At 38.3% G+C, this 27,952-nt stretch overlaps 2 protein-coding genes across 2 annotated transcripts; one reads left to right on the top strand and one right to left on the bottom strand.

Annotated features, from left to right (window-relative positions):
- Positions 1-24: 24 nt before the first annotated feature.
- On the bottom strand, positions 25-12,659 carry LOC127643398 (UV excision repair protein RAD23 homolog A-like). Its single transcript, XM_052126092.1, has 9 exons — positions 12,456-12,659; positions 11,763-11,924; positions 11,482-11,654; positions 10,583-10,629; positions 10,277-10,404; positions 9,948-10,023; positions 6,872-7,002; positions 6,614-6,781; positions 25-3,828 (listed from the first exon to the last, which is right to left on the bottom strand). Exons 1-9 carry the CDS (start codon positions 12,519-12,521, stop codon positions 3,715-3,717), a joined length of 1,065 nt encoding a protein of 354 aa, XP_051982052.1. The 5' UTR covers positions 12,522-12,659; the 3' UTR covers positions 25-3,714.
- A 1,844-nt stretch (positions 12,660-14,503) lies between these two features.
- LOC127644163 (ATPase GET3-like) lies at positions 14,504-26,366 on the top strand. The gene is made up of 7 exons (XM_052127200.1): positions 14,504-14,650; positions 15,192-15,339; positions 16,941-17,089; positions 21,009-21,159; positions 23,205-23,312; positions 23,431-23,628; positions 24,650-26,366. Exons 1-7 carry the CDS (start codon positions 14,508-14,510, stop codon positions 24,773-24,775), a joined length of 1,023 nt encoding a protein of 340 aa, XP_051983160.1. The 5' UTR covers positions 14,504-14,507; the 3' UTR covers positions 24,776-26,366.
- Positions 26,367-27,952: the final 1,586 nt, after the last annotated feature.

Genomic DNA, 27,952 nt, shown 5'->3' with positions numbered 1-27,952 from the left:
TCGTCTTTGCTGTATTGGTGCAAGTTGGTCCTCTTATACAGGAAAATTAAGCGACTCTATCAAATGTCTAAAGTAAATTAACCTCCCTAAATGAACCTTATTGTCATTTAAACTTCTGAATATTTTGCTCCAACGGTGACGAGATGATGGACGTTACACTTTATATGTCTGTTATAAGTCACGATCGACCGATATTGTTTTTTTTTTTTATGGCCGATGCCGATATCCAGAGAGCAGGGTGGCCGATACAATGCCAATATATCACACAATTTAATATAGTAAATAACATAAAATTGCTAAAAAATTTATAATCTCTTATTTAACACTATATTTACTCAATTTCACACAAAACTTGAACTTTGTAAAAAATAATCTAAAAACAAAAAATATTGTATTTTAAATGGTGGTTAGCAGTTTCATCTCATTTCTGTTAAGTCATCAAGCTTAAGTAATTTATTTGCACATGAAGAAATTATTAATATATTAGGAAGAAGGAAATCGCAGTACACACAGTAGTTCAGCAGCCATGTATGGCATGTCCACGTTAGCAATCACATTTTCTTAAAAAATCCTGAATCAAACCAATTGCACATACAGTTGAAGTCGGACGTTTACATAAACCTTAGCTAAATACATTTAAACTCAGTTTTTACAATTCCTGTCTTTTATAGTAGAAAATATTCCCTGTCTTAGGTCAGTTGGGATCACGACTTTATTTTAAGAATGTGAAATGTCAGAATAATGGGTCATGAAGTTTACATACACTTTGTTAGTATTTGGTGGCATTGCCTTCAAATTGTTTAACTTGGGTCAAATATTTTGGGTATCCTTACACAAGCTTCTCAGATTAAGTTGCTGTAATTTTGTCAGGTTTGTAGGTCTCCTTGCTCACATACGCTTTTTCAGTTCTGCCCACAAATCTTCCTTTCGGATTGAGGTCAGGGCTTTGTGATGGTCACTCCAATACCTTTGTTGCCCTTAAGCCATTTTGCACCAACTTTGGAGGTGTGCTTGGGGTCATCGTCCATTTGGAAGACCCATTTGCGACCGAGCTTTAACTTCCTGGCTGATGTCTTGAGATGTTGCTTCAACATATCCACATCATTTTCCTTCCTCATGATGTCATCTATTTTGTGAAGTGCACCAGTCCCTCCTGCAGCAAAGCATCCCACACAACATGATGCTGCCACCCCCATGCTTCACGGTTGGGATGCTGTTCTTCGGCTTGCAAGCCTCGCCCTTTTTCCTCCAAACATATCGATGGTCATTATGGTCAAAAAGTTCAAGTTTTGTTTCATCAGACCAGAGGACGTTTCTCCAAAAGTAAGATCTTTGTCCCCATGTGGACTTGCAAACTGTAGTACTTTTTTATGGTGGTTTTGGAGGATTGGCTTCTTTCTTGCTAAGCAGCCTTTCAGGTTATGTCGATATAGGACTCGTTTTGCTGTGGATCTAGATACTCGTCCACCTGCTTCCTCCAGCATCTTCACAAGGTCCTTTGCTGTTGTTCTGGGATTGATTTGCGCTTTTCACACTAAACTACGTTCATCTCTAGGAGACAGAATCGGTCTCCTTCCTGAGCGGTGTGATGGCTAGGTGGTCCCATGGTGTTTATACTTGCGTACTATTGTTTGTACAGATGAATGTGGTACCTTCAGGCATTTGGAAATTGCTCCCAAGGATGAACCAGATTTATGGAGGTCCACATTTATTTTTCTGAAGTCTTGGCTGATTTATTTAGATTTTTCCCATGATGTCAAACAAAGAGGCACTGAGTTTGAAGGTAGGCCTTAAAATACATCCACAGGCACACCTCCTATCAGAAGCTAATTGTCTAAAGGTTTGACATAATTTTCTGGATTTTTCCAAGCGGTTTAAAGTCACACAGTTAACTTAGTGTATGTAAACATCTGACCCATTGAAATTGTGATAATCAATTAAAAGTGAAACAATCTGTCTGTAAACAATTGTTGGAAAAATGACTCATGTCATGCACAAAGTAGATGTCCTAAATGACTTGCCAAAACTATATAATTTTAATGGCAAAATGTATGTAAACTTCTGACTTCAACTGTACAGTGCATAGTGAATAAGACATTTACTTCTAGCACACGTGAAGTGCTTTTAATTTGAAGTTGCACTCACGCTCGTGCGGATCCAGCGCAAGCAGCACGGTCACCTGTCAGTTTAAACGGCCTGGATCGCCTGCTTGGATTGTGACCAATGTCATGATTTGTGAATCAGAGGATGTTTTGATTCTGGCTGATGGAATACGTGCTTCAAAGTAAGATCGACGGGAAGAAAACACTGGATTTGTCTAAGGTTCGTGAAGTACATTTAAACGCATGTTTGCCTTTCATCATTATAAAAATTACAGGAAACTGTAGAATGACGGTCAGAATACATGCTTCGGAGGAAGATTTATAAACGTTCCACAGGATGCTGGATCTGCCGAATTTGTGTGAGGTTGGCTTATTATATCGGTTTAAACGAGATATGTGCATATTTGCAGATGGTATACGATATTAGTTTTTGATATTTGCCTTTTTATCATTTGACAAGTCAGTTAAGTTACAGGGAACTGTTGAGGAGAGAGAGGGAGAATGAAACAGGTGAGCTATTTAACATTATGAGCTCAAATGCATCTGATATGCGGACCGTTTGAACGACACTGTGTTGCACACCCGTCTATTATTGTAGCAACTAACTGGTTGTTTACACGTCTCAAGTCACTTCACATGCAAGCAGGCGATTCTCAGCACCCTCAAGAAACAAATTGGCCAAAGGGGAAGATTTATCGGCTGATGCAATAATTAAAACATTCAGGTGATATATCGGTCGACCGCTAGTTTTAAGTAATAAATAAGGAGCTTTAAAAGGTCAAGTGTAATTTCTGCGCCACCCAACAGAATTGCAAAAATAATGACTGTTCAAATAAGTTTTAAACTCTGCCCCATCTTCCACTGATCGGGCAAACGGCCTGTCTGGTGCAGTCAGGACACTCAAACACATTGTCATTTTGTTCGATGCCACTAGCTGCACAGAAATTACACCCTGAAATGGGACAGGTCGGGTAATCAAACAAATCGTTTATCAGCTTGGTCAGATTCTTTGCTTCCAGATTTTACATGACATCCTCCATCGCAGTACATTCATTTACATAAACACTGTTAGAGACGGAGTTTAAAACTGATATTATTTGGACTACATCTTGTGTCATGTTTTAATGCTGTTATCACATTCATCTGGAGTGTGTCCTGGGAGAAATACAGAAATATCTCTAATATTAGAGAATTACATAAAATTCTCCTTTAGACATATATTATTAATCCTTCTCCAAAATAAAAACAAACAAGCGATGCTTATCCGCACATCTAACCTTGTTATCATATCCCATAATACTACTAGGAGAGCGTTTACTTTCAACTAATGCAGATTTAGTCAAATATTCCCTAAGGGAACAAACACACACACACACACACACACACACACACATTCACGTGCAAGCACACCCCTTCAACATGCTAGAGTGCATTCAATCCAAATGCCAACAATTCCATTGGAATTTTTTCATCATTGAAATGCATCCGCCCCATCCCCGCCCAGTCTGCGAGTCTCCCCTTGACTTATAAACTCAAAGAAATAATGGGGTCCCGAGTAGATGCAGTGCTTGTGTAGTGGAGGGGGATGGGGCACGCGGGCGCTCCACGACTCTCATTCGTCCTCGAAATTCTGATTGAGCAGGAAGTTGGCTGCCAGATTCTCATTCTTCTCGCAGGCAAAGTACGCCTGGACCACCAGGGCTTCGGAAAACCCAAGAGCTTTTAACTGAAAGAGAGAAAATGGAAACAGAAGATTATTTATAAGGGAAAAACAAAACTATTCTTCCTTTATTTATTTAAAAGCTTCACCTTGAGTCCACCTTATTAAGATGATTCAGGACTAATTCAATTAACCATAAAAAGTGTGTTTTGTAATGCCACGCAAGCTCATTTTCATGGCAAAATCCAGCCAAAACAACTATAATACAGTATATAACGGTTTAACCTCGTGCAAACCCCACATCCCCATACAAGGACGTTGTAACGTATGATTTAAATTCATTTAATCTGACTGAATACTATTCACAAGACTCTAGACTTTCACTTAAGAGTTACAGTTCTGCTACACAGTCACGTGACAACAACAAGAACAACATGATGTCGATTTCCGTGAAACGCTTCTACAGGTGCAGAGCTAATAAACGTGCCTCTGGTAAGAAACCTCTTTATGGGGTGGCTGTGGTTCAGGTGGTAGAGCGGGTCGGCCACTGTTCGCTGGGTTGACGGTTCGATTCCCGGCCCACATGACTCCACGTGCCGAAGTGTCCTTGGGCAAGACACTGAACCCCAAGTTGCTCCCAATGGCAGGCTAGCACCTTACATAGCAGCTCTGCAGTCATTGGTGAATGAGTCTCAATGTAAAGCGCTTTGAATGCCGTTAAGGTTAAAAAAAAGGCGCGATATAAGTGCAGAACATTTAAGGTTTTTCATTTTTTGCGCATTAGCACACTGATAAACAATGTCCACGTACGTGGATTTTGAGGAACTTATTCCATCAAAAGTTGAAAACACATGTTTTTTATTTTTAATAACTTTCAACATTAACAATGGTTAATTTCACTTCATTTGAACATACATTTTATTATATTTTATTATCATGATACAACACAGTTCAGTCCATTAACAATAGTAAATGCATTCCTGTATATTCACTGTGCATTTTCACATTGAGAATCAATAGGTTCATCAAATGTTGCTTACAGAGGATTTATATGGAGTTAGGATGAAAATAAGGTGCATTTTGAACTGTTCTGAGACCAGTGCAGACAGTCAGCACACTGGAGGTTAAGTCATTCACTAAATAGGGAGCAAGGGAGCATCCTATAGCTCTCCAATAACTGTTCTGAGATCAGTGCAAACAGACAGCACACTGGAGGTTAAGTCATTCACTAAATAGGGAGCAAGGGAGCATCCTATAGCTCTCCTATAACTGTTCTGAGACCAGTGCAGACAGACAGCACACTGGAGGTTAAGTCATTCACTAAATAGGGAGCAAGGGAGCATCCTATAGCTCTCCAATAACTGTTCTGAGATCAGTGCAAACAGACAGCACACTGGAGGTTAAGTCATTCACTAAATAGGGAGCAAGGGAGCATCCTATAGCTCTCCTATAACTGTTCTGAGACCAGTGCAGACAGACAGCACACTGGAGGTTAAGTCATTCACTAAATAGGGAGCAAGGGAGCATCCTATAGCTCTCCAATAACTGTTCTGAGATCAGTGCAAACAGACAGCACACTGGAGGTTAAGTCATTCACTAAATAGGGAGCAAGGGAGCATCCTATAGCTCTCCTATAACTGTTCTGAGACCAGTGCAGGCAGACAGCACACTGGAGGTTAAGTCATTCACTAAATAGGGAGCAAGAACCATCCTATAGCCCTCTATGCAGCTAAGTGCATTCACGTGAACGCTTCATGAATTACAACACAGAGCATCGCGGCTGTCCTCACAAGAGCGAACGTTTGGACACACACACACACACACACACACACACACACACACACACACACACACACACACACACACACACACACACACACACACACACACACACAGTGACAGAGCGCAGTTAAATGGAACACAATGCAGCATCTTGCAGCAGTTCTGAAAAAAACGGTGCACGATGTGATGTTAAGATTACTGATGTGCGTTGGGCACATTCTTTCAGAATAAGACAGCGAATCTTCACAATGATAAAATATGATGCATTATATTTTGATTATGCAATCTTTTTTGCAACATTATGTAACTTACTATTTTATAACAGCCTATAATAATGAATAGACGAACAGTGGAACAACAAAACGCAATGCAGCAGCCAAAGACATTTATCAGACCTGTTATTATATATACAGTTATGAGCATGTAATCGCCCCTTGAGTACTGGACGAGTACTCCAGTACACAAAATGACCAAAATACCCATCCCTAATTTGGACCACTCAACATGTTTGGCAGACATAGAACAATGGAAATCAGTGCATAAGTTCAAAATGTCTCATTTGATTTTAACATGGTTGTCAGTGATTGGATGATGCTGGACTTTATTTTGAATCAGAATTATTTATGCTAATTTCTGAGGTAATGTTTTTGAGCTGTTAGACATGAATAGCCAACACTCCCGAAAACATAATTTGATCAATAAAAAACAAATCTGACAACTTAATCCCGCTGTCCACATATGAGGACATACATTATTAGGCAAACTATTTCCTCTAGAATGTTTTTATAAGGTGCTACTAGTTACAAATCAAAAAGGGAAATGGAAAATGCTCACCGCAGTCGCTTGAGTCTAATGAGGTTAGGATCCATTTTTAATACATATTTAATGTATTAAACCATTTCAAGAGTGTACGCAGAATTAAACACATTTTGCAGAGGACTAGAATCACAACAGTCCAATAAAACATGTTTGCAGTGGCACCGGAAGAAAAGAAAAAAAGGTTCAATATTGTAAAATGAAAAAACTGAACCCCAACCGACCAAACATGCTGGACTGTGTTTACACTCACCCTATCGATGGCTTCTTTTTCCTGTGGTGTCACTTGGATGTAATTGCCGGTTTCTCCCTCATCAACAATAGCACTCAGGTCAGCAAACTCCCCGCCATCTCCGCCCTCCCCCTCGCCAACCGGAGCATTTAACATCTGGATGAACAGATCCTGATGCTGGCTGATTTGCTGCCATCAACAAAAATAGTCACAGTGAGTACCAGACATTAACAACACTGCAATGCCTTATGCTTTCCTCAACATCATCATGCTGATCACCTGCAGTAGGTCTGGGTTCTCCTGTCCCAGCTGCTGAAGAAGGGCCGGCAGTAAGGTCGGGTTCTGCTGGATCACCTGCCTCATGCTCTGAAACTGCGGCTGTGAACGCAGGAACTCCAGAGGGTTCTCACCTAACACAAGGACAAATCTGTCTTTGAAGTAGAGCTGAACAATATTTGTGCAATGATTTCTGACTAGATCAAATTATATAACAACATCGTAAATATCACAATAATTGTATTGGGCATTTTATTCTGCCATTAGGTTTCCTAGTTAGACTAGTTTTGAGTTTCTTATTTGTCTCGCAACTTGCAAGAGTGAGAGAGTTCGCCCGAAAATGAAAAATCTCTCAAATATAATTTACTCCTCATGCCAACCCAGATGTGTGACTTACTTTCTTCTGCAGATCACAAAGATTTTTTAGAAGAATATCTCAGCTCTTTAAATCCATAAAATGCAAGTGAATGGAGGACAGAACTTTGAAGCTCCATAAAGCACATAAAGGCAGCATAAAGGTAACCAATAAGACTCCAGTGGTTTAATCCATGGCTTCTGAAGCGATATGATAGGTGTGGGTGAGAAACAGATCAATATTTAAGTATTTTTTACTATAGATTCTCCTCCCTGCCCAGTAGGTGGCGACACTAAGAATGTGACTCGCAAAAAACTAAAGAAGAAGATAGTTAAAGTGGAGACTTGTAGTAAAAAAGGACTTAAATATTGATCTGTTTTACTCCTTTAACCTGGAACTGCTAGCTATTTCATTAAATGCTTCTCATTTGAAGAAAATGTGTCATTTAAAACTTGGCATTTGGACTTGCTGCTGTTTTTAGGTTTGGCAGATACAACATGACACTGCCCGAGTCTCTGCCTGAAGGAAAAACTCTGCAGGCAGTCAGAGATTCTCAGCCGCAAGCAAATAAACCATAACAAATTATCACAAAAAAAAAAAATATCTGCAGTTATCTGTGAATAAAATACAAGTGGCCGATATATCGTGCATCCCTAATCTGTTTCTCACCCACACCTATCATATCACTTCACAAGACATGGATTAAACCACTGAAGTCATATGGATTACTTTTATGCTGCCTTTATGTGCTTTTTGGAGCTTCAAAGTTCTGGCCACCATTCACTTGCATTGTATGGACCAACAGAGCTGAAATATTCTTCTAAAAATCTTCATTTGTGTTCATCAGAAAGAAGAAGAAAAAAATAGAGAAGACATACATCTGGGATGAGGGTGAGTAAATGAGAGAATTTTTATTTTTGGGTGAACTGTCCCTTTAAGAAAGATGTTTTGTGTATCTTATTTAAAGGGGTCATGACATGGGTTTTTTTATTGTATTATTATGTTCCCTTAGGTGCAATTATAGTATTAATATATTTTTTTTTTTAAGAAAAACTTTTAAAATCTAGTGATTTATGACCTTTTCCCACCCTGTTTCTCATCCTCTGATTCAAACAGTCTGTTTTGGGGCGTTTTCCATTTAAGACTTCAGTGTTAACGCCCACTGTTATGATTGGCTAACGTCAGTGCCTATGTATCAATTATTGACGCTCCCAGCCAGAACAATATGCAAGTAAACTAAGTAAAAACACTGTGATTATTCATAATGAATGAAATTGCGCTTTAAAAAGTAGTTTAAAGTTTAAAATAGATTACTTACAGTTTGCGTCGTCGTTGTTCCCAGAATAGTCGGCACGGACTTATCTTTGAGCAACAGTTTTCTGGCAAAGCCAGCATCATATTGAGATTTGTTCTCAAAACAGTCATCCTTAAAATGTACAGAACAAACGCTTAAGTTAACACTGCCGTGACTGGGACGTCCGCAAAAAATAAACTGCATCCATTTTTCCCTGACGTCTGGATCTTTCGGCAGCTTATTCAGAGGTTTTGTTTGACCACAGCCAGGAACAGCACATCTGTGTGGCATCGTAATTTTCCTGTGCACAAGTAGTCTCTGTCAGAGCTCGCTGTCCATCGACTGAACACTTGTGAGGCGACGGCGATACTGAAATCAGCGTAGTTGTCTTGCGCTTAAAGCGTAGTTATCTTGGCGCTGGAGGCGGTCATATGCAAACGCTGTTACGTCACTTCTAACCGACACGTCACTTCTAACCATGAATCCAGAACGAGCTGTATTTTGAGCTTGATTAAATAAATGATTCGTTTAGAATGGGGAGGACGTCTTAAAATATTAAACTTGCAGGACGTTTTAATGATACAAAGACCTCTTATATACCAAAAGATCAAGGCAAATTTGGTTTCTCATGTCATGACCCCTTTAAACTTCAGTAGCAAACATGGCATTGGCAAGTTAAGTTCCTTTCCATGAATCAGTTCAAACTGTTTATTTTAATGAGTAAAATGTATAATAAATTTGTGAAAAATGTATATATGTAAATATTGTTCATTATTATGTAGTATGTAAGTGTATATGGGGTGTTTCTCTAACTTCGGGACATTTTACATCCCAGGGGTCGATTTTTATTAAAACTAACAGTTTTGAACTTTGTTCTTTATGTTACATGGTCACCTTAAAATGTACTCTTTACCAGTCCCTCATCATTTATTTCTGGTACTTTTGAAATGCCTTTTATGTATAGACTTTACTGTTCTATCAGACCCAAACTTTCAATATTAAACGATTAACCTTTATTATAAAAATATGACATGTTTAAATGATGACAATCTCAACCAAGAGTGAACTACACCAACTCAATATTTGTGAAAATGATTTTTGTTCATTTCACAAAATCACAACTGTCCCACAGATGTGGCTCCATTTCCACCACACCAAACAATTTTGCCCCAAATATAATTGAATCAAAAGTTAAGTGTACAAGTTAACCAAGTCAACAAAAGCATCAGTGAAGAGGCATGCTTGAGATTAAATATGAGACAAGTGATGATCACATGCGAGCAGAATATTAAAATAAAAATTACGCAAAAATGTTGAAAATATTATTTCAATGGGTGTATTTAGAATACATAAAATGTTAGCATCGAAATTAGCTTTCGCAAGACAAAGGAGTCTTGTGGACCATGCTCAATGTTTTACGTGTTTCTCACCTTCTGTGGGGGGTGTGTCAGTAGGCAGTTGTGCTGGGGCAGGGCTGGTTTCCTGAACAGGGACTGAAGGGATCCCCTGAGACAGAAGACATCACCACACTCACATTCATATACATGCACAGAGCAAAATAATACAGAAGTGTACAACGTAACACTCTCAAAGCCTGTAGCTGTGCGCAAATACAAAATGTACACATGGCAGACATATCAAAAGCTTTCTCAGGTGTCCAGGAACTCTTTGACTTTTTGTGTAATTATGAGTGTAACATATGCATGTAGGTATATGCATGTAAAATAAAACTTGCGTGAGCAGCACATAAGTCACTCACATTGAGCAGGTACTCCACAGCACGGTGAGGGTTATTATAACTGGCCTTGAGTGCAACCACCACTTTATCTCGCTCATAGCCCATAGACATGATATTAGTCAGCATGGCATCATACTCCTGACCTGTCACTGCATAACACATGCAAGAACATCAGAAAACACAAGACAGGAAGTACGGCATTTCTACAGTTGCTGCAGCTTTTTAGAAATGAACGCTTCTTGTACATGCTTACTGCAAAATAACCATAAAAAACAAGAGATTTTCATAATCAACGTGTCTGGAAGTGATCTTGGTTTGACTTTTTACCTAATGTTGAAGATGCATCTTCCCTGTCAGCCACGTGGCCCCTACCACTGCAAAACAAGTCAGTTGGTTAGTTAACTAGTGCATTAATGTCTCCAATAAGACATTCTCTCATCATTTACTCACCCTTAAGCCATCCCAGATGTGTATGAGTTTCTTTCTTCTACTGAACACAAATGAAGAATTTTTCAGCTCTGTAGGTCCATACAATGCAAGTGAATGGTGACCAAAATCCTGAAGCTCCAAAAAGCACATAAAAGCAGCATAAAAGTAATCCATAAGACTCCAGTGGTTTAATCCATGTCTTCAGAAGTGATATGATAGGTGTGGGTGAGAAACAGATCAATATTTGTTATTTTTGTTTACTATAAATTCACTTCCTTGCTCAGTAGATGGTGAAATGCACGAAGAATGTGAATTGCCAAAAACAAAAGAAGAAGAATGTGAAAATGAACGTGGAGATTTATAGTAAAAAAGGACTTAAATATTGAGCTGTTTCTCACCCACTCCTATCATATCCCTTCTGAAGACATGGATTGAACCACTGGAGTCGTGTGGATTACAGATTTTTATGCTGCATTTATGTGCTTTTTGGACTTTCAAAGTTCTAGTCACCATTCACTTGCACTGTCTGGACCCACAGAGATGAAATATTCTTCTAAAAATATTTGTGTTCAGCAGAAGGAAGTCATACACATCTGGGATGGCATGAGGGTGAGTAAATGACGAAATAATTTTCATTTTTGGGTGAACTGTCCCTTTAAGGTTTTTCTAATTTTCATGACTGTGAGAACCCTGTTTTACAATTGCAGTAGACAGCACTCTGATAATCTTCAATAATACTAACAATAAATCAAAACTTCACATATCATGTTTGTAAGGCATTATGGTTAAGGCCTCACCTGTCAGGGCACTGCGCAGGTGAGACAGATTTCGCAGTGTCATCTGGGCACTCGTCTTTGAGAATGGGAATGGCTGCAGGGTCCGGAACAGGAGGAGGAGATGAGGAGGATGAGGAAGGTGCAGCAGCAGCAGATTTGGGCAGCTCTGAGTGTGGGACGGGTGGCGACTTTGTCTAGAAGAGAAAAATCTTCATACTCAAAAACATTTAATCCGAAAAACATGATCACACTTTATGTATTCGAGCGTGCTATTTCTGTGCTGAAAGGTGCTGATATCTGACCTTCGACACCATCACCACCACAAAGTTCTTCTCGTCAATTTTGTACTCCTTGATAGGCGTGTCATCCTGCAGGATTTTTCCGGCGTAGATGAGCTTCTGTCCTGCCACTGGAAAACTTTCACTGCCTTTCTCAGCCTCAATCTTCTCCTTCAGTGCCATCACCTTAGTTATTATAATGATTCAAATCATTCATTTACATCACCAAAGGAGAAAAAAGATATATATATATATATATATATATATATATATATATATATATATATATATATATATAAAATCAATCGTTGGACTAAAAGTAAATATTGTAAATAGCAAATATACATCAATTAATCTGTTATACTGATGTATCTGTTACTGTAACATGACATGGACTCCATTACAAAGATTACAGTATGTGTAAATAATAAGCACTTCCATTCATTTACTATCTATTATGTATTACTATTAGTTCACTATTACCAATAATACCAAACATGCATCCATCCATCCATCCATCCATCCATCCATCTCAGTAACACTGGATCATGTCCAACACACCCAGCTGATCCCTAATTACCCATAAACCTATAAAGCATAATATTTTTTTGTAAAAGCCTTTTTTTCTTGAAATATGCTGCTATCATAAATATCCAGGGTTCGACATCAGTTTCCCAGGTACTTTATTTAAATGCGAGTATATAAACGTATAAATACCGTCTGATCATCGTCGATGTCTATTTGAATGGTCTGCTGTTGCAAAGTCTTTAGTGTGATCTGCATGACTGCTCTGCCTTTGTCTTCTCCTTTATTCCTAAATATAGGCCTTATTGCACGTTTATAAAGCGAGCCGCAGATTATACGCGTTTAGAGGTGTAGCGCTTTAGCTAACTAGCTAAAAACATGCTTGTCAGGGGCGCAGTCATATTCTTCTGTGGTGGTTTAGATGAGGCGGCGGAGGTCCAGAAGGTTTCATGACATACTGCCACCTGTCGGTGATGAACTGAATGACCATTTGTACGCGGGAACTAGTTTTTAAAGGTACACTTACTATTTATCCCTAATTACAAAAGCTTTAGTAATTAGGGAAAAATAGTAAGTATATATATATATATATACATTTTAAGATACTTTTGCAAATATCAAGTCAGGTACATTCACATGAGATAAAGACTAAAGTCATGTCAGTCAGTGGCAAAAGAAAAGTTGTATTTTACACGAAGCAGGTCACTTCATGGGGGCCGACATGTTGAGATGACATAATCAGTCCAAATACTACTGGCACAATTTCAACCACATGGTTTACTGTGAATAGCACATTCTACAATGCCGAAAAGCTACTTTTACGTGATGCTGCATTCGTGTCAATAGGTGTCAGTGTCATATTAGTCAGTACAACTTACATTTACATTTATTCATTTGGCAGACGCTTTTATCCAAAGCGACTTACAAAAGAGGAAGAACTTAAAAAGGAACTTACTTTAGCTCATAAAATCCCCTAATAAGCACAGTTTTCAGTCCTGTTTTGACCTTGGTGTCAATATATTTCCTATTTAAACATGAAGTAGGGTTGGGACTAGGGGCGGGGCCAGAAGGGTGTTAAGTGTTGGCAGCTGCCACCCTAAAAATTAGCTTTGCCACCCCACTTGCCACCCCAACAAGGAGACAACGTGCAACGGCTCAACCCGTCCGTGTCGTGCATGGTCCATAACAACATTCCGCTTCAGTAGACAGACCTATTATGAGTCTCCCTCAATGTCTATGGGGGTTATGGCCGGTCTTCTCAATGTGCTGATGATCTGTCCCTGCTGAACGAGTCTGAAGGGCCGAGTCTGCCTGGAGAGCCGCCGCCACCCTACCAGATGCAAATGCTGTGTTATTGTGTTGTATTTTAGTAATAGTGCAATAGTAGACTTAATATGTGTTTTAAAAGGAAGGTTCACCCAAACATTCTCTCATCATTTACTCAGCCTCATACCATCCCTGATGTGTTTTTCTTCTATTGAACACAAGAAAAGATTTTTGAAGAATCTTTCAGCTGTGTAGGTCCATACAATGCAAGTGAATAGGGTCCAAAACTTTGAAGCCCAAAAAAAGCACATAAAGGCAATATAAAAGTAATCCCTATGACTCCAGTGGTTACTCCAGTCATTTTTCATGCTATTAATGACCTAACTATACATTGTGATCAGTTGAACGCCACTTTAGTGATTAAAGTACCAATCTTTCCATAAGCACAAAATCTGTAGATCATTCCAAACTTTTGGCCACCAGTGTAGTGTACATTATATTATACCATATAAATGTAATGTTTTCAAAAAGAAAAAAATAACAGTAATGAGATTCCCTGGTTATCAGACATTTTTTTTTTAAGTATGTGTTTTGTTTAAGGTTCATAATAACTCAAAATACATTTCCAGTTATTTTCGTGTTGCGTGTGTGTGTCCTCCAAAACACGATTGAACAACGACAAATATTACAACAAGCAATTTTCAAAGCCACAGCTTGCTCAAAATGTGATATCGTCTACATTTCCGACAAACAATGAAACAAATAGAAATGTTAACTTCTGGAATATTCTAATTCAGAGGAAGTGTTTGGAACAGTCCGGCTGAGTCATCAACGTAATCGTCACACTTCCGGTGGAAACTGTGCGCCATACAGCGTCCATTTCGGATCAATAGCTCATCTGCACAAGTGGGAAGTTACTGTTATGTCGGAGCCAAAATGGCGGTGTGCGCAGCTTTAGCGACCTTACTCGAGAGCAACATGGCAGCTTCAATGGAAGATGAGTTTGAAGATGCGCCTGATGTAGAGCCGTTAGAGCCTACATTAAAGAATATAATTGAGCAGAAATCACTTAAATGGATCTTTGTTGGGGGTAAAGGTGGCGTGGGCAAAACCACGTGCAGGTGAGTGAATAAATACTGGTGTTTTGCCGTTCGAGGGAATGGTAGATGGCAGTTCTGCTCTAGAACTAGTAATAGTAATAGCATATATAATTATTTACATATTGACAGTTATTAAAATAGTCATAATTCGTAAGTGAATAACTATGTAGTAAGTGATACTATTCATTCTAAATATTGTTATACAACATTGGGTTGAATGTGGGTTATATCAGCCATTTAATTAACACATTCGTTACATTTTTATCTAATAAGACCTCTGCTATATGTTCAGCAACATCGCAGTACAGACATGACATATGTGTTGTCATTGCAACAGGTGTTTATAAATGGCAGGATTCACAAACTGAGTTCTTGTTTTTGATTGTAAATATAGATGGTCATTACACCTGTAAGTTCATGCAAGTTCATGCATCATTTTCTTTTTAATATTGTCTGATTTCCTTCTTGGATCTGAACCACGTAATGTACAAATGCTGCTTTATTTAAGCTCTGTCCTGTATTACTAAAAATAATTTTTTACTGTCTGTCTTGTTCGTTGCAGCTGTAGTTTGGCGGTCCAGCTAGCGGCGGTGAGAGAGAGCGTTCTCATCATTTCCACAGATCCAGCACATAACATCTCTGATGCCTTTGACCAGAAGTTCTCCAAGGTGCCCACCAAAGTCAAGGGCTACGACAACCTCTTCGCAATGGTGCGTTAACCATATAAACCGTTCAATATTGTTCATGAGTTCTTTTAACCTGAACTGATGAAGTGTGTAGCTTCTCATTCTTAATCAACCATGTTGGAAGATGTATACCGTGGTGGTGGAAAAGATGTTACTGTGTTTCAGAAGGGGCAAATTATTGGCCTGAATAATGACATTGCTCAAATCACTAGAATTGGGATAAGAACATTAGGCATTACAATATGGTTATTTAATATATAAGCCCATTTTTATTGATTTCCCAGAAAGCTTTAATCATGATGTAAAATTAGACGTATCGTTATGTACGATTTTGGTCATTTTGCCCACCCCTAATTGGAGTCATGTTGATTACTTTTATGCTGTCTAAATATGCCTTTTGGACTGTCAAATAGCCAGCAGTCTAATGGCAACTGTTTACTTGCATTGTATGGACAAAAAGAGCTGAAATGTGCTAATAGAAATCTTCATTTCGGTTCTGCTGAAGGAGTCATCCACATCTGGGATGGCTTAAAGCAGGGGTGGGGATCCTGGAGGGCCAGTCTCCTGCAGAGTTTAGCTCCAACCCTAATCAGACAAACCTGAGGAAACTAATCATGGTCGCCAGGATTACTTGATTTTAAGGACAAGTGTGTTTGATTAGGGTTGGAGCTAAACTCTGCAGGACAGTGGCCCTCCAGGAGCAGGGTTCCCCACCCCTGGCTTAAAGGTTAGTACATCTTGAGAGAATTTGCAATTTTAGGTGAACTAACACTTAATGAATTAATCTCAAAAACTGAGCCAGATTTACAAAAAAAAGGTAAACGAGTTTTGGGTAAAGAAAAGTTTTCTCAGGCTCACACAACATGACTTGAACATAATGTTTAAAAAAAAACTGATTAAGAGATGACTTGCCGAATAAATGGCACAAAACACAATGTTAGAGATATTTTGTTACTGTGAGAATTGTAAAAATATTTTCGGTTCATTATGAAACTGTGGCAGGACTAAATGGACTGTGTAATTAATGGGAAACACTGAAGCAGAATGAGCTGTCGGTGTCAAGGTAAGTGGAGCTCTAGGTCACACCTACCGATGACTAATGGCAGTAAGAAGGTGTGAAGCAGTCGGTTTCAGTTTTCCTAAAAGTTCACCCTGGCGAGCTGTTATGAACCACAGAAACAAATGCAAAAACACTGTCTTTTTGGCCAGATTTTGTTCTAAATGACGACATATTCGTATGGAATATATTTGGGCCTTAATCCCAGAAAAAGCCCCAAATTAACTTTGAACTCTAAATGGAAAACATGTAAATCATAGAAGAGGTGTATGCAAGTAATTGTTTTGTATGAATTGCAAAAAAAACAATTCTAATTAAAAAAATCTGGACAAAGAAAATGAGCTCCTCGTCATTTACCTGTGAATCAATTTTTGAAAGAAACCAATAAAGAGAAAGTCGACCAGGACTCTTGTGTAGTTTAGAAACAACTTGCTGTTGGCTATCTGCAGGATTGATCTGATTTGACAAACTGGCATTTAATTCTTTGAGTCTTTATTTATAATGCCTGTGTAACTATATTCAGATAATCTGATTGGATTTCTTTCTCGATTGGTGTTTCTGTCTGTAGGAGATCGACCCCAGTCTGGGTGTGGCAGAGCTGCCCGATGAGTTCTTTGAAGAGGACAACATGCTCAGTATGGGGAAGAAGATGATGCAGGAAGCCATGAGTGCTTTTCCTGGCATTGACGAGGCCATGAGCTATGCGGAGGTCATGAGGTCAGACAGTGTCACATGTTGAACTCAGTCAATTCAAGCTCAATCAACAGCATTTGTGGGATAATGTTTATTACCAAAAAAAATTATTTCGACTCATCCCTTGTTTGTTTATTTATTTATATATATATATATATATTTAAAAAAAGCAAAAATCTTGGTTACAGTAAGGCACTTAAAATGAAAGTGAATGGCCCAGTCCGCATAAATACACACCGTTTTCAAAGTGTAGCATTATAGGTTTTAACATGATTTTAGTGTGTCTATTAGGTTGTTAAATGTATGATTGGGTGATTAAGTTCATGGTTTGGTTAAAAAATGACCAAAATGACTTGTGGCTTGTACAGAAGCATGTACAGGTACTTTCCAATTAACAACCGTATGATACTCATGAAACTCATGATAGGGTTTTAGAGGGCATCTACCCATTTTTATTAACTTTTTATCAAAGACACATTTTAAAGTCAGGGTAGGTAATACCCTATTGGACTCACACAGACAAGAGTTATGTACCTCAAGGAAGAATCTTATCAGTGACCCTTTTTTTAGTATCAAAATAAACAGCGTTGCAAAAGTCGTCGGATCAAATATTAATCGCACTCTATGTAGAAAACATTTGTATTTGCAACAGAGGAAAATTCATGAACGGTATTGAACGGAAAATCCAGCTGACAGTAGGGTTCAGGGGTGGTCTGTGTCCTCAAAAGTTCTCAAAGAGTAAAACAGTCTATTTATGAGCTCTCTATGGATTACAATCCTATGTGCAAACCTATTATGGTTTTTCCAAATATTACCTTTCATGTAGTGTGTTATATAGCTATTTGTGAATGTAAAAAAGTCTGCAAAGTTTCAAAAATCAAAGTGCACGACGAATGGAGTTATTGACTCCCAAAAGAAAGAACTGATTCTGAACATCTGAAATGAGTCGTTAGTAATTCCAGACTTACTTCCTGTACTAACCTACATAATTGGTAACAAAAAACCCGCTTCTGGCCTTCATTAGCTGCTCGCGAACAGTTTTGACCCACCCTAAAATCACTACACTAAGCGGTAGACCAATCACGACAGATTGGGACATCTGACCAATCAGAGCAGAGTAGGCTCTCTGAAAGGAGGAGTTTAGAATGAATGCTTTAGAACGGATCATTGAACGAGTCGTTTTTGATACTGGGAAAAAAAGGTAATGCAGCAATTTAAATAATGAGCAAACTAAAGTGTTTTTTGACCTTGGATGCATGTAAATCTATTGTATGAGACCTTTAAAACTAAATCAGGCACGTTAAAACCCATAATAGGTGCTCTTTAAATAATGCTCCATACCACCCTAAGATCTGAAACCTTCCATAATCAACATCATCAAAAAATTGTAAACTGAATGGGATCAATGCATTACAAACAAATGTAATGAAATCCACCATGTAGTGGGTAAAAGACGAGTTTTTAATTTCAGTAATCACTGGGATCAGATAATTTACACCTGTTGCCAAATAGGACATTAGACGAAGATCCGCCATTATGCACCGCATGCCAGAATCCACTGTCTTTGAATTGTGCTGGATTTATTTATTTTAGGAAATTATTTTACACTACAAACACTTCTGAAGACAGTTTTAACAAAGTAAACCCTGAATCAGTTTTAGTTCTTTTTGAAAATAAATTTTAAAAACCTTATATAGTTTTTAGTTTTTTAAATCTCACTAACTTTTAATGTATTTTAACTTGTTTTTTGCCATGAAAATAGCCTTGGAAGCTGGCATGGTGTAAAATAACTAACTAAACTCATGATCGGTTGACATTTTAAAGTAATTTTGTTGTTGAGTACTCTAACCTGATTAACTTAAACTTTTTACTTTTAAATAAAAAATGTTAGTAAAAAATAACATTATACGGATGTGTAATGTATATTTAGTTTTATTCACAAACATTACCAAGAACAGTTTCAGAACAAGGTAATTTCAACAATGCTTTTCTTTAAAAACAAAATGTAAATTAACAATATGCGTTTATAAAAATGTAAGTAAAAAACATTTGCACTCATCCAAAGCTTAGAAATATAGAAACCAATACTGACGGCATTAGGATAATGCACATATATCGACTCGGAGTCTACATAAAGGCCATCACATTTTTACAATTTCACATGTTGGTGAAAGTTTAATTTTTATAAAATTAGCTCTGCATACTGTTCTGAGTTTCTTGCACCGCTTCACAGTTTCTTCCACCATTAACCTGTTGATAGGCAATTCCCCCACACGCGGTGGTGACGTCACTCTGCTTACATTTAATATATAATTTACTGTCTATTAATGTTAACAATGATACATCTTTTCAAAGGTCTAAGGGTTCAACATTGATATCTGATCTCTGTATCATGATAGCAATGATCCAGAAACAGCGATTGAGTTATTTGTGCAGGAGTACAAATGAAAACATGCAATATCAAAACGGGACTTTTATTATGAAAACACGATCGCCAGATTAATCCAGTTCAACACACTTGAGTCAATCGTCCATGTCAAGCGTTCATTGAAAAACATCCAATCGCACTTTTTGTCCATAAAAGTGATAAATGTGAGAAATATTGATATATTCTCCATTGTTTACATGAGATCTCGCCTTCATCATCGTTCTTCATCAAACTGCAATCTGAGCAGCATTCATGTTGTAAAACTGTTTATGATCTGATATATTAGAGTCTCATAAACAAAACCAGCCCGTCTACAAAGTCTATTTTTAAAAATGCAGCGTAGTTTCATTCATAATAGCCGAGCAGTGTCGTCTTGAAAGGCGGAGCCTTAATTTTACTCTGTACACTTCCAGAGATTTTACTGAGAAAAAAGCTCACAGGAAACTCATTTACTGTTCATTATCTTCAAATTTATAACGTAACTTCTTTAAACTCGTGACCTTGAGGATATTGTATTTCTGGGGTGTCTTGGCACTTTTATTATTGTTTTTTTAGATTATAAAAACATGTTCAGCACAAAATATTTCCATTACTATAAACTTCAACTTCTCTAACTTTACAAATTAACAACATATATTAATTCTGAAACTTGGGAAATAAAGCCCAAAGTGTCGTCTTTTCAAAAGATACTACAACTGTGTCCAAACTCCAAAGGGTCCCGTAAATACAACCATTTAAGTTCATGGTTTGTGCTCAAAAAGGGGGCGCACATCAACAGGTTAAAGCAGATACTCGTCCGATGGTTTGCATGACTCCATCAAGAACCGAATACAAATAGAGTTGATTCAATAAGAATCAAAATATTAGAAGTATTGCTAGTGAAACACTGTGCTATCACATCTTCTCTCAGCCAACACCTCAACGACACATCCAGTGGATTTAGAGGTAAAGTTCACGGCAGGCAGATGTGCAAAGAAAAATACATTTGTGTTATTTGAGTAGTGTTTTTAATAGTCGAATTGCTGGTGAGAACGAGTACTTGATTAGTCGATTACTCTTGCACATCCCTGCTTAAAAGATTGACATGTTCTTGATAAAAATCTGTTTCACTATGAAGAATTGAATGGCAGCAACTGTTAAACTTTATTGTGGTTTAAAATAATTTGTTCTGAACTATGGATGTGCACGAGTAATCAGTTAATTGAGTACTCGTTCGGCTTTAGCAACAATTAACCTAAATCTTGCCATTACAACTCAATGCGCTTTGGATGCATGACTTTCTGAACTACAAAATGACTCAAATGCCCATCCCTATGAGGAACACCTTGTTGTATTTGAGAAGGATGAATTAAGATGGCCTTTTATGCAGGATCACTGTTCCACCACTAGATGGAGGATCACCATGTGAATACAAATTGACCATTTTTCTTTTTAAATGTTTTTGTTTGTTTTAAATAAATGTGTGGCTCAAATATATTCTCTAGTCCTCACCAGTCTCTGTATGTTCTTCTGTAGGTTAGTGAAAGGGATGAATTTTTCAGTGGTGGTGTTTGACACGGCCCCCACAGGACACACTCTACGTCTGCTCAACTTCCCCACCATCGTAGAGCGAGGACTGGGCCGTCTCATGCAGATCAAGAACCAAATCAGCCCCTTCATCTCACAGGTACCGGCACTGCATGCTGGGAAATTGATTATCTGTTTATACCAGCACTGGACAAAAGTCTTTCTGTGAAAAAGTATACATTGTGGAATCAGTTTTAGACATAGAATAAGTGGTTATACCTGCTGGTCTAGAACCAGGGGCCAGAAATGTCAGAGGCCAAAAGTCGATGGTTTATAACCATATAGTTAACAAATCTGCCATCACTTGTGGTTAGAGGTTGACCGATATTGGTTTTTTTCAGGCCGATGCCGATCTTTTGAAATCCGGGTCGGCCGATGGCCGATTAATGCAGCCGATTTATTTATCCGATATGTGCTTGTTTTTAACCTCTTATTTGAACCTTTTATTTGAAAGATAAAATGTAACACAAATAATTACTTAAGATAGACTAAATTTCTCAACAAATACATTTATTGAACACTTGACACTTAAATTAAAAATGTATAATGTAAAAACATATTGTATAAATAATGTATAACAAATATATTAAATAAACAAAGCAGGTGTTCGTTCCCTCTATCCCCGCCGGGGTCTGCCCACTTTTCCAGCATTTTCAAATATTTCTAGTGGGTGGAGTCAGACTCTGAGCAGGTGTTTAGTTACCCTTTAATGTTAACAATGATACATCTTTTCAAAGGTCTAAGGGTTCAACATTGATATCTGATCTCTGTATCACGATAGCAATGATCCAGAAACAGCTATCGTGGGGCTCGTGTTGTGCTCGCTGTGGCACCGCGTGAGATCTCTCTCTCTCTCTCTCTCTCTCTCTCTCTCTCTCTCTGACTGCGAATATCTAAATTGCATCAGAGAATGGTTTCATAGAATTATTATACATAGAAATGGCTGGCGAGATAAAATAACTTTCTCTTTATAGCAATAATAAATGTATTTTCTTAATTTCTCCAGTACCGACAGCAGAACCGGTAATGTCCGAGCTTACCAAAGCCAGTCCTTCAATAGCGCGTTGGTATCTTTTTTTATTACTTATTTATCTGCATTGAGTGACAACCCTCTCAAATATAAGACACACAAACAGAACAAATAAAAGTCTTAGATTCACTGTCTGTAATTGCAAAATTCTTGCTTACTTATTGTGACATGATAGCAACCCTTCTGCTGTGATAATGCAACTTCAACTACGCTATCAATATCCAAAGTAGCCCAATGTCATGTCGCGTTTTTTCTCGAAGTTGGCAGTAACATATCAAAAGTTTTTACTTAAATATAAAGAAGTTATACAAATTTAATCCTTACTGTTTTCTCCAAGGAACTTAGCTCCTTCCTTAGGCACTGGATGAGGTCTGCTCACTCTGCTGGAGAATGACTCTAGGGGCAGTGTGCATCGGACACGTGTTCCACAACAACACTAGGCTGCCCACAGATGCGCCTGCCTAATAATCAGCTTGATATGCGTGGATATTGGCCGATGCCGATTATGTAAAAAATGCTAAAAATCGGCCAATTAATCGGTCGACCTCTACTTGTGGTGCGTCACAATGGACATTCAGTTGTTCACACATTTGTCATTTGTCACATTGCACAGCTTCTGCAGCCATTTTATTTTCCTATATGACTATTTATTTCATTCTGACTGTTACAACATATATGGTAAATGGTCTGCACTTATATAGCGCCTTTTTAACCTTAATGGTATTCAAAGCACTTTACACTGTGACTCATTCACCCATTCACACACACATTCATCGCATCATACACCAATGGCAGCAGAGCTACCATGCAAGGCACTAGCCTGCCATTGGGATCAAGCTGGGGTTCATTGTCTTGCCCAAGGACACTTCGGCATATCGAGTCATGTGGGCCGGGTTTCGAACCACCAACCCTGCGAGTAGTGGCCGACCCGCTCTACCACCTGAGCCACAGCCGCCCCATATATATGGCAGCTCGTGATGGCATAAAGACACTGAATTAAGTTACAAATAGATTCAGATATGCTCTTTTTAAAACTAGGAGTAAGACTAATATATATAAAGGTTTGTTTATGTGCAGATAGGCTGTTTAACTGTAATTCTGTCGACCCTTGGCAGATGTGTAACATGTTGGGCCTGGGAGACATGAATGCAGATCAGCTGGCATCTAAACTGGAGGAGACGCTCCCTGTCATCCGCTCAGTCAGTGAGCAATTTAAAGACCCGGTGAGTGTCACACCACAGAAGTTGTCTTAAACTTTTTTCTAAACTCCCACAACGTCTAAATGTGAGCTTGATTAAGGGTAAAGGACAGCTAACCAGTGGGACCGGTGTTGTGTTACAGGAGCAGACGACGTTTATCTGCGTGTGCATTGCGGAGTTCCTCTCTCTGTATGAGACGGAGCGTTTGATTCAGGAGCTGGCTAAGTGTCGCATCGACACGCATAACATTATCGTCAACCAGCTGGTTTTTCCTGACATGGAGCGGCCCTGCAAGATGTGTGAGGCCCGACACAAGATTCAGTCCAAGTACCTGGACCAGGTGTGTGTGTGTTTGTTGGAAAAAGGCAGTCCATAACACTGAATTAACACTGAACTCTTAATAGTTTGTAAGCGGAGATTTGTTTTTGTGGCTCATTTATTTGGCTTTGTATCTTTATGGTGATTTCTTATTTAACGATTACATCTAATTCGGTTTAATTTACCTCAGTCAAATTTGACTACTTTGAGGAAATATCTGTTTCCTTATTCCCTTTTATATTTTCTTAACCTTTTTACTTTGACCTTTTTCCTTTTCCTTTTTTCTATCCCATTCATTTGCACTTCCTTTTCTTCCCCCTTTTATTATATTTCACTTTTTGCTTTGCCCCATTTTTTTTTTCTTTCCCCTTTTCATTTTTTTTTCCTTTATTCTTTTCCTTTGTCCTTTACCCCTTTTCTTTTCCTTGTTCCTTTGCCCTTTCATTTCTCTTTCCCCTTTTCCATTTCCCTTTACTCCTTTTCTGTTTCCCTTTACTCCTTTTCTGTTTCCCTTTACTCCTTTTCCCCTTGCTCACTTTTCCCCTTGCTCATTTTCCGTTCCTTGTTCCTTCCTTGCTCCTTTTCTGTTTCCCTTTACTCCTTTTCTGTTTCCCTTTACTCCTTTTCCCCTTGCTCCTTTTCCGTTTCCCCTTGCTCCTTTTCCGTTTCCCCTTGCTCCTTTTCCGTTTCCCCTTGCTCCTTTTCCGTTTCCCTTTGCTCCTTTTCCGTTTCCCTTTACTCCTTTTTCCTTTTTCTTTTATTTCCCTTGTTCCTTTTCCCTTTAATTTCTCGTTCCCTTTGCCAATTTCCTTTTTTTTTTTATCCCTTTCCTTTGCCTGTTCCCCTTTTCCCTTAATTTTCCTTTTTCTTTTGTGCCTTCCTTCCCTTTTTTCAATTCCTTTTTACTTTTTCTCCTTTTCATCGCCTTTTTCATTTGCCCGTTTTCCCTTTCTATTTTCCTTAGTCTTTTCCTTGTTTCAATGTTTTACCTTCCCTTTACCTTACCCTTCTTTCAACTCATTCTTTTTCTGTTTCCTTCTCAGATGGAGGATTTATATGAAGATTTCCATATTGTAAAGTTGCCACTGCTGCCTCATGAAGTTCGAGGAGTGGACAAAGTCAACACCTTCTCCAGGCAGCTGCTGGAACCCTACAGCCCCCCCGAATGACTTTAATGATTTGCACTGATTAAATGTGCGCCCACACAAACACCATCACATCTCTCCTCTGCTGCTCTCTGATACATAATCCCCCTGGTGTTCTGCATCCTCCCTATCATCCTCAGATATAGAAATACCTGGCTGGTAACAGAGTCCACATCTCAATTCCCCCTCACGTTCCCCCTCTCTCTCTTTTCCTGGTCAAGTAATAATTGATTCCACCATGTTTCTCCAGTGATGTGTAATTAATGTCGGCCTTTTAAGTGGCCGTTAAGAAACAGAGTCTTGATGGTTTATTTTGCCTTGTGGGGAAGGTGATTGTGTTAAAGCATAAGAAAGTCACTCATTCCTGATGTGTGTACAAGAAAGAATATTCAGACATACATCAGGACTCAGCCAGTCTTGACCCTTGGTTGAACAGGTCTAGGATCAGTGTAAACATCTGTCACTGGTTCAGCTTAACCTGGCACATCTGACTCCAGATCAGTGACAAGGTCAAGCTTTTTTGTGTCAGATTCTGGTTAATATTGATTGTGTTCTTTATTTTGTTCTAGTCAGTATTGCTGTCAGTGGTTGAGAGTGGGTCCAAACCTGGGAGACGGCACATTTATACAGGTCATGTCACCTTTGGGAGATGTTGTTTAAGGAATAGTTCACCCATTTAGCTTACACTATTATTCACCATTATGTTATTGCAAACTTAAAGGCTGTTTACAGCATACATAATGGCAGAATCAATTCTGGGATGAATTATTTCTTCAAATGTATCACATTTAATCCACTTCTATTTGCAGTGAAGCAAACTGTAATTACTCTGTACATTTGTGATTGAATTTATCTAATTTAATTTTGCAGTTGGGTAAAGTCCTGTATTTATAAAGACTTGTAATGATTAGGATCATGTCTGCTCAGTTCTTCTATTATATTACATTCATTTGAAAGACTGTTGTTTCAAAGACACTCAACGTATATGAAGATGCGTTCAGATCTGTCGTTATATTGCTCACTTGTATCCTATTTATTTGACATTAACGTCTGCATGCATCAAAAAGAGATCAGTCAGGCAGGACAGCTGTCTCAGACTAGTTATGACATTTATCAAGTGTGTTTTCCTGCTGTTTTAAGCCAAACACATTGTCAGATCTTTCATGAACTATCAGTTTGTTTTCCTAAAGCATCTTTCTCTCATAACTTGTTTCTACCTTTCCAAATGAATCTTCTTTTTGTAGAAGTGCTTTATATTTCAACACTATCCTCCAGCCACTCCAGCAATGCCACATGTGTTTGAATTATATTATTTGTGAACTGGTAACATGCAGTTTAGTGTGTATCAAGGCTCAATTTATACCCCTTTTACATCACTATCTTGAGTGTAAAATACAACAATTTAAGGCTTTTAATAGCTGCCAGCAGCAGTTACAGGGGCAAACGATCGCAGCAGCACACTCATATGCACCCTTAATAGGCTCAAAGGACGGTAGAACTGTGAGTTTTGGACCATTTGTTCAAAAAGACTGGACGGGCAGAAAATGAATTTGGCTTGACTCCAGAAACATTGTTTGAATTATTTCAGAGCTCTTGGGGGTCCCTAAGGTTCGAGAAGCACACATGTAAAATATATATATATATATATATATATATATATATATATATATATGTATATGTATTTAATCTTACACCACCCCCATTGCAAACTGTCCTGGGTTCAATCCCCACACAAATGTACTTATAAATGTTTATTTTTTTTTATGTTTTAGAATTAAAAGTGAAATTGAAGTGAAATTGCATATCAATGCCAATGGACCTTTTAACAGGATCTCATTTGGTTCCAGTTTAATTGGTGAATTTAATTTGGGATTTTGAGGTCAGGTTTATCAAGCCAAAGTCAAGGCAGTGGTGACTTTGGACTTTTCTGTGGTATAAGGGCTGCCAGCGATCAGATCCCAAAATGTTTTGGATGCTGTTTACACCTATAATTATTGTTGTGTCCGCTTTTGATGGTATTACCTGAAAAAATTCTTAATACAAGGTGTATACGGGCCATAGTTTCCCAGCCAGAAGACGAACTAGCAAAAGTTATGGGTACAAATGAAGGAAGGTACACATTTAGTGCTTGGCCCCCAATAATGTATTTCAGAAATCTTGAAGACTTTATTTTTAATATTTATGTTTAAAAACAAATATCATTTAGTATATTTTATTGCTAAAGGATTCACCAATGTTTATGAGATGATGTATAGTTTATATAATTTAAGCCATTCTCGAAAAACAAACCTTTGAATGATCTTGATATCGATTGTTAAATTCCAAGATTGATCTTTTACTCTATGCGCAGCACTCCACTATAATGAGAGGCAATTGCAACAAAATTTTGCGCTATTTGACTAAAATGTGTATATTTGGCAACTAGCTGCTAAATGTTTAGAGTTCACTCACCAGTGAATTAATTGTGTAGCATAATGATGAAGTATTCAGCAGCGAGATCCTTTCTCAAGTTGCTCCGTGTAATGTGTGTCCAAAAATTGTCATTGAATAATGTCTCTTTTAGTACCCTTTCTGTTCTTTAGTCAGTTTTTTCCTTATCTTTTATCCCCAATATGGCATGCCCAATTCTCAATGCAGTCTAAATCCTTGTGGTGGCGAAGGACGAATCTCATTTGCCTCCGCATCTGAAATGGTCAATCCGCGCATCTTATCACGTGGCTTGTTGAGCGACACAGAGACATAGTGCATGTGGAGGCTTCATGCTATTTCCGCGGCATTCACGCACAACTCACCATATGCCCCAACGAGAGTGAGAACCACATTATAGGGACCACAAGGATGTTACCCCATGTGACTCTACCCTCCCTAGCAACCGGGCCAATTTGGTTGCTTAGGAGACCTGGCTGGAGTCACTCAGCACACCCTGAATACGAATTCGTGACTCCAGGGCTCAGAGTCAGCATCTTTATTCACTGAGCTACCCTATTTAATTCTAATAATGCATGGCACAGATGAGATAAAGTAATTCATGTCATCACTTTAACATGTGCTCATTTAATGACGCTGTTTATATTTTCTTAAAGAGACAGCACCCATTTTTAGCGCGTGTTCATCAAATACTTGTAAATAGTATAAATTATGCAACAAACATAACAAAAAATAATATATGAAATATATCTATTTATTGATTAAAATACAATT

Source organism: Xyrauchen texanus, chromosome 5 (genome assembly GCF_025860055.1).
Source record: "Xyrauchen texanus isolate HMW12.3.18 chromosome 5, RBS_HiC_50CHRs, whole genome shotgun sequence".
Classification (NCBI taxonomy): domain Eukaryota; kingdom Metazoa; phylum Chordata; class Actinopteri; order Cypriniformes; family Catostomidae; genus Xyrauchen; species Xyrauchen texanus.
The sequence above is the reverse complement of the archived record's forward strand: the minus strand, read 5'-3'. Positions and strand labels throughout refer to the sequence as shown.

What these genes read in the sequence shown, in the direction of transcription:
- LOC127643398 (XM_052126092.1), bottom strand. Translation starts at nt 12,521, where the DNA reads ATGCAGATCACACTAAAGACTTTGCAACAGCAGACCATTCAAATAGAC. An exon ending in CCTGCGCAGTGCCCTGACAG is followed by an intron (nt 10,630 to 11,481) that starts GTGAGGCCTTAA and finishes CTTGTTTTGCAG; the next exon opens with TGGTAGGGGCCACGTGGCTG. An exon ending in AGAACCCAGACCTACTGCAG is followed by an intron (nt 6,782 to 6,871) that starts GTGATCAGCATG and finishes TGTTGATGGCAG; the next exon opens with CAAATCAGCCAGCATCAGGA.
- LOC127644163 (XM_052127200.1), top strand. Translation starts at nt 14,508, where the DNA reads ATGGCAGCTTCAATGGAAGATGAGTTTGAAGATGCGCCTGATGTAGAG. An exon ending in GTGGGCAAAACCACGTGCAG is followed by an intron (nt 14,651 to 15,191) that starts GTGAGTGAATAA and finishes TGTTCGTTGCAG; the next exon opens with CTGTAGTTTGGCGGTCCAGC. An exon ending in TCAGCCCCTTCATCTCACAG is followed by an intron (nt 21,160 to 23,204) that starts GTACCGGCACTG and finishes GACCCTTGGCAG; the next exon opens with ATGTGTAACATGTTGGGCCT.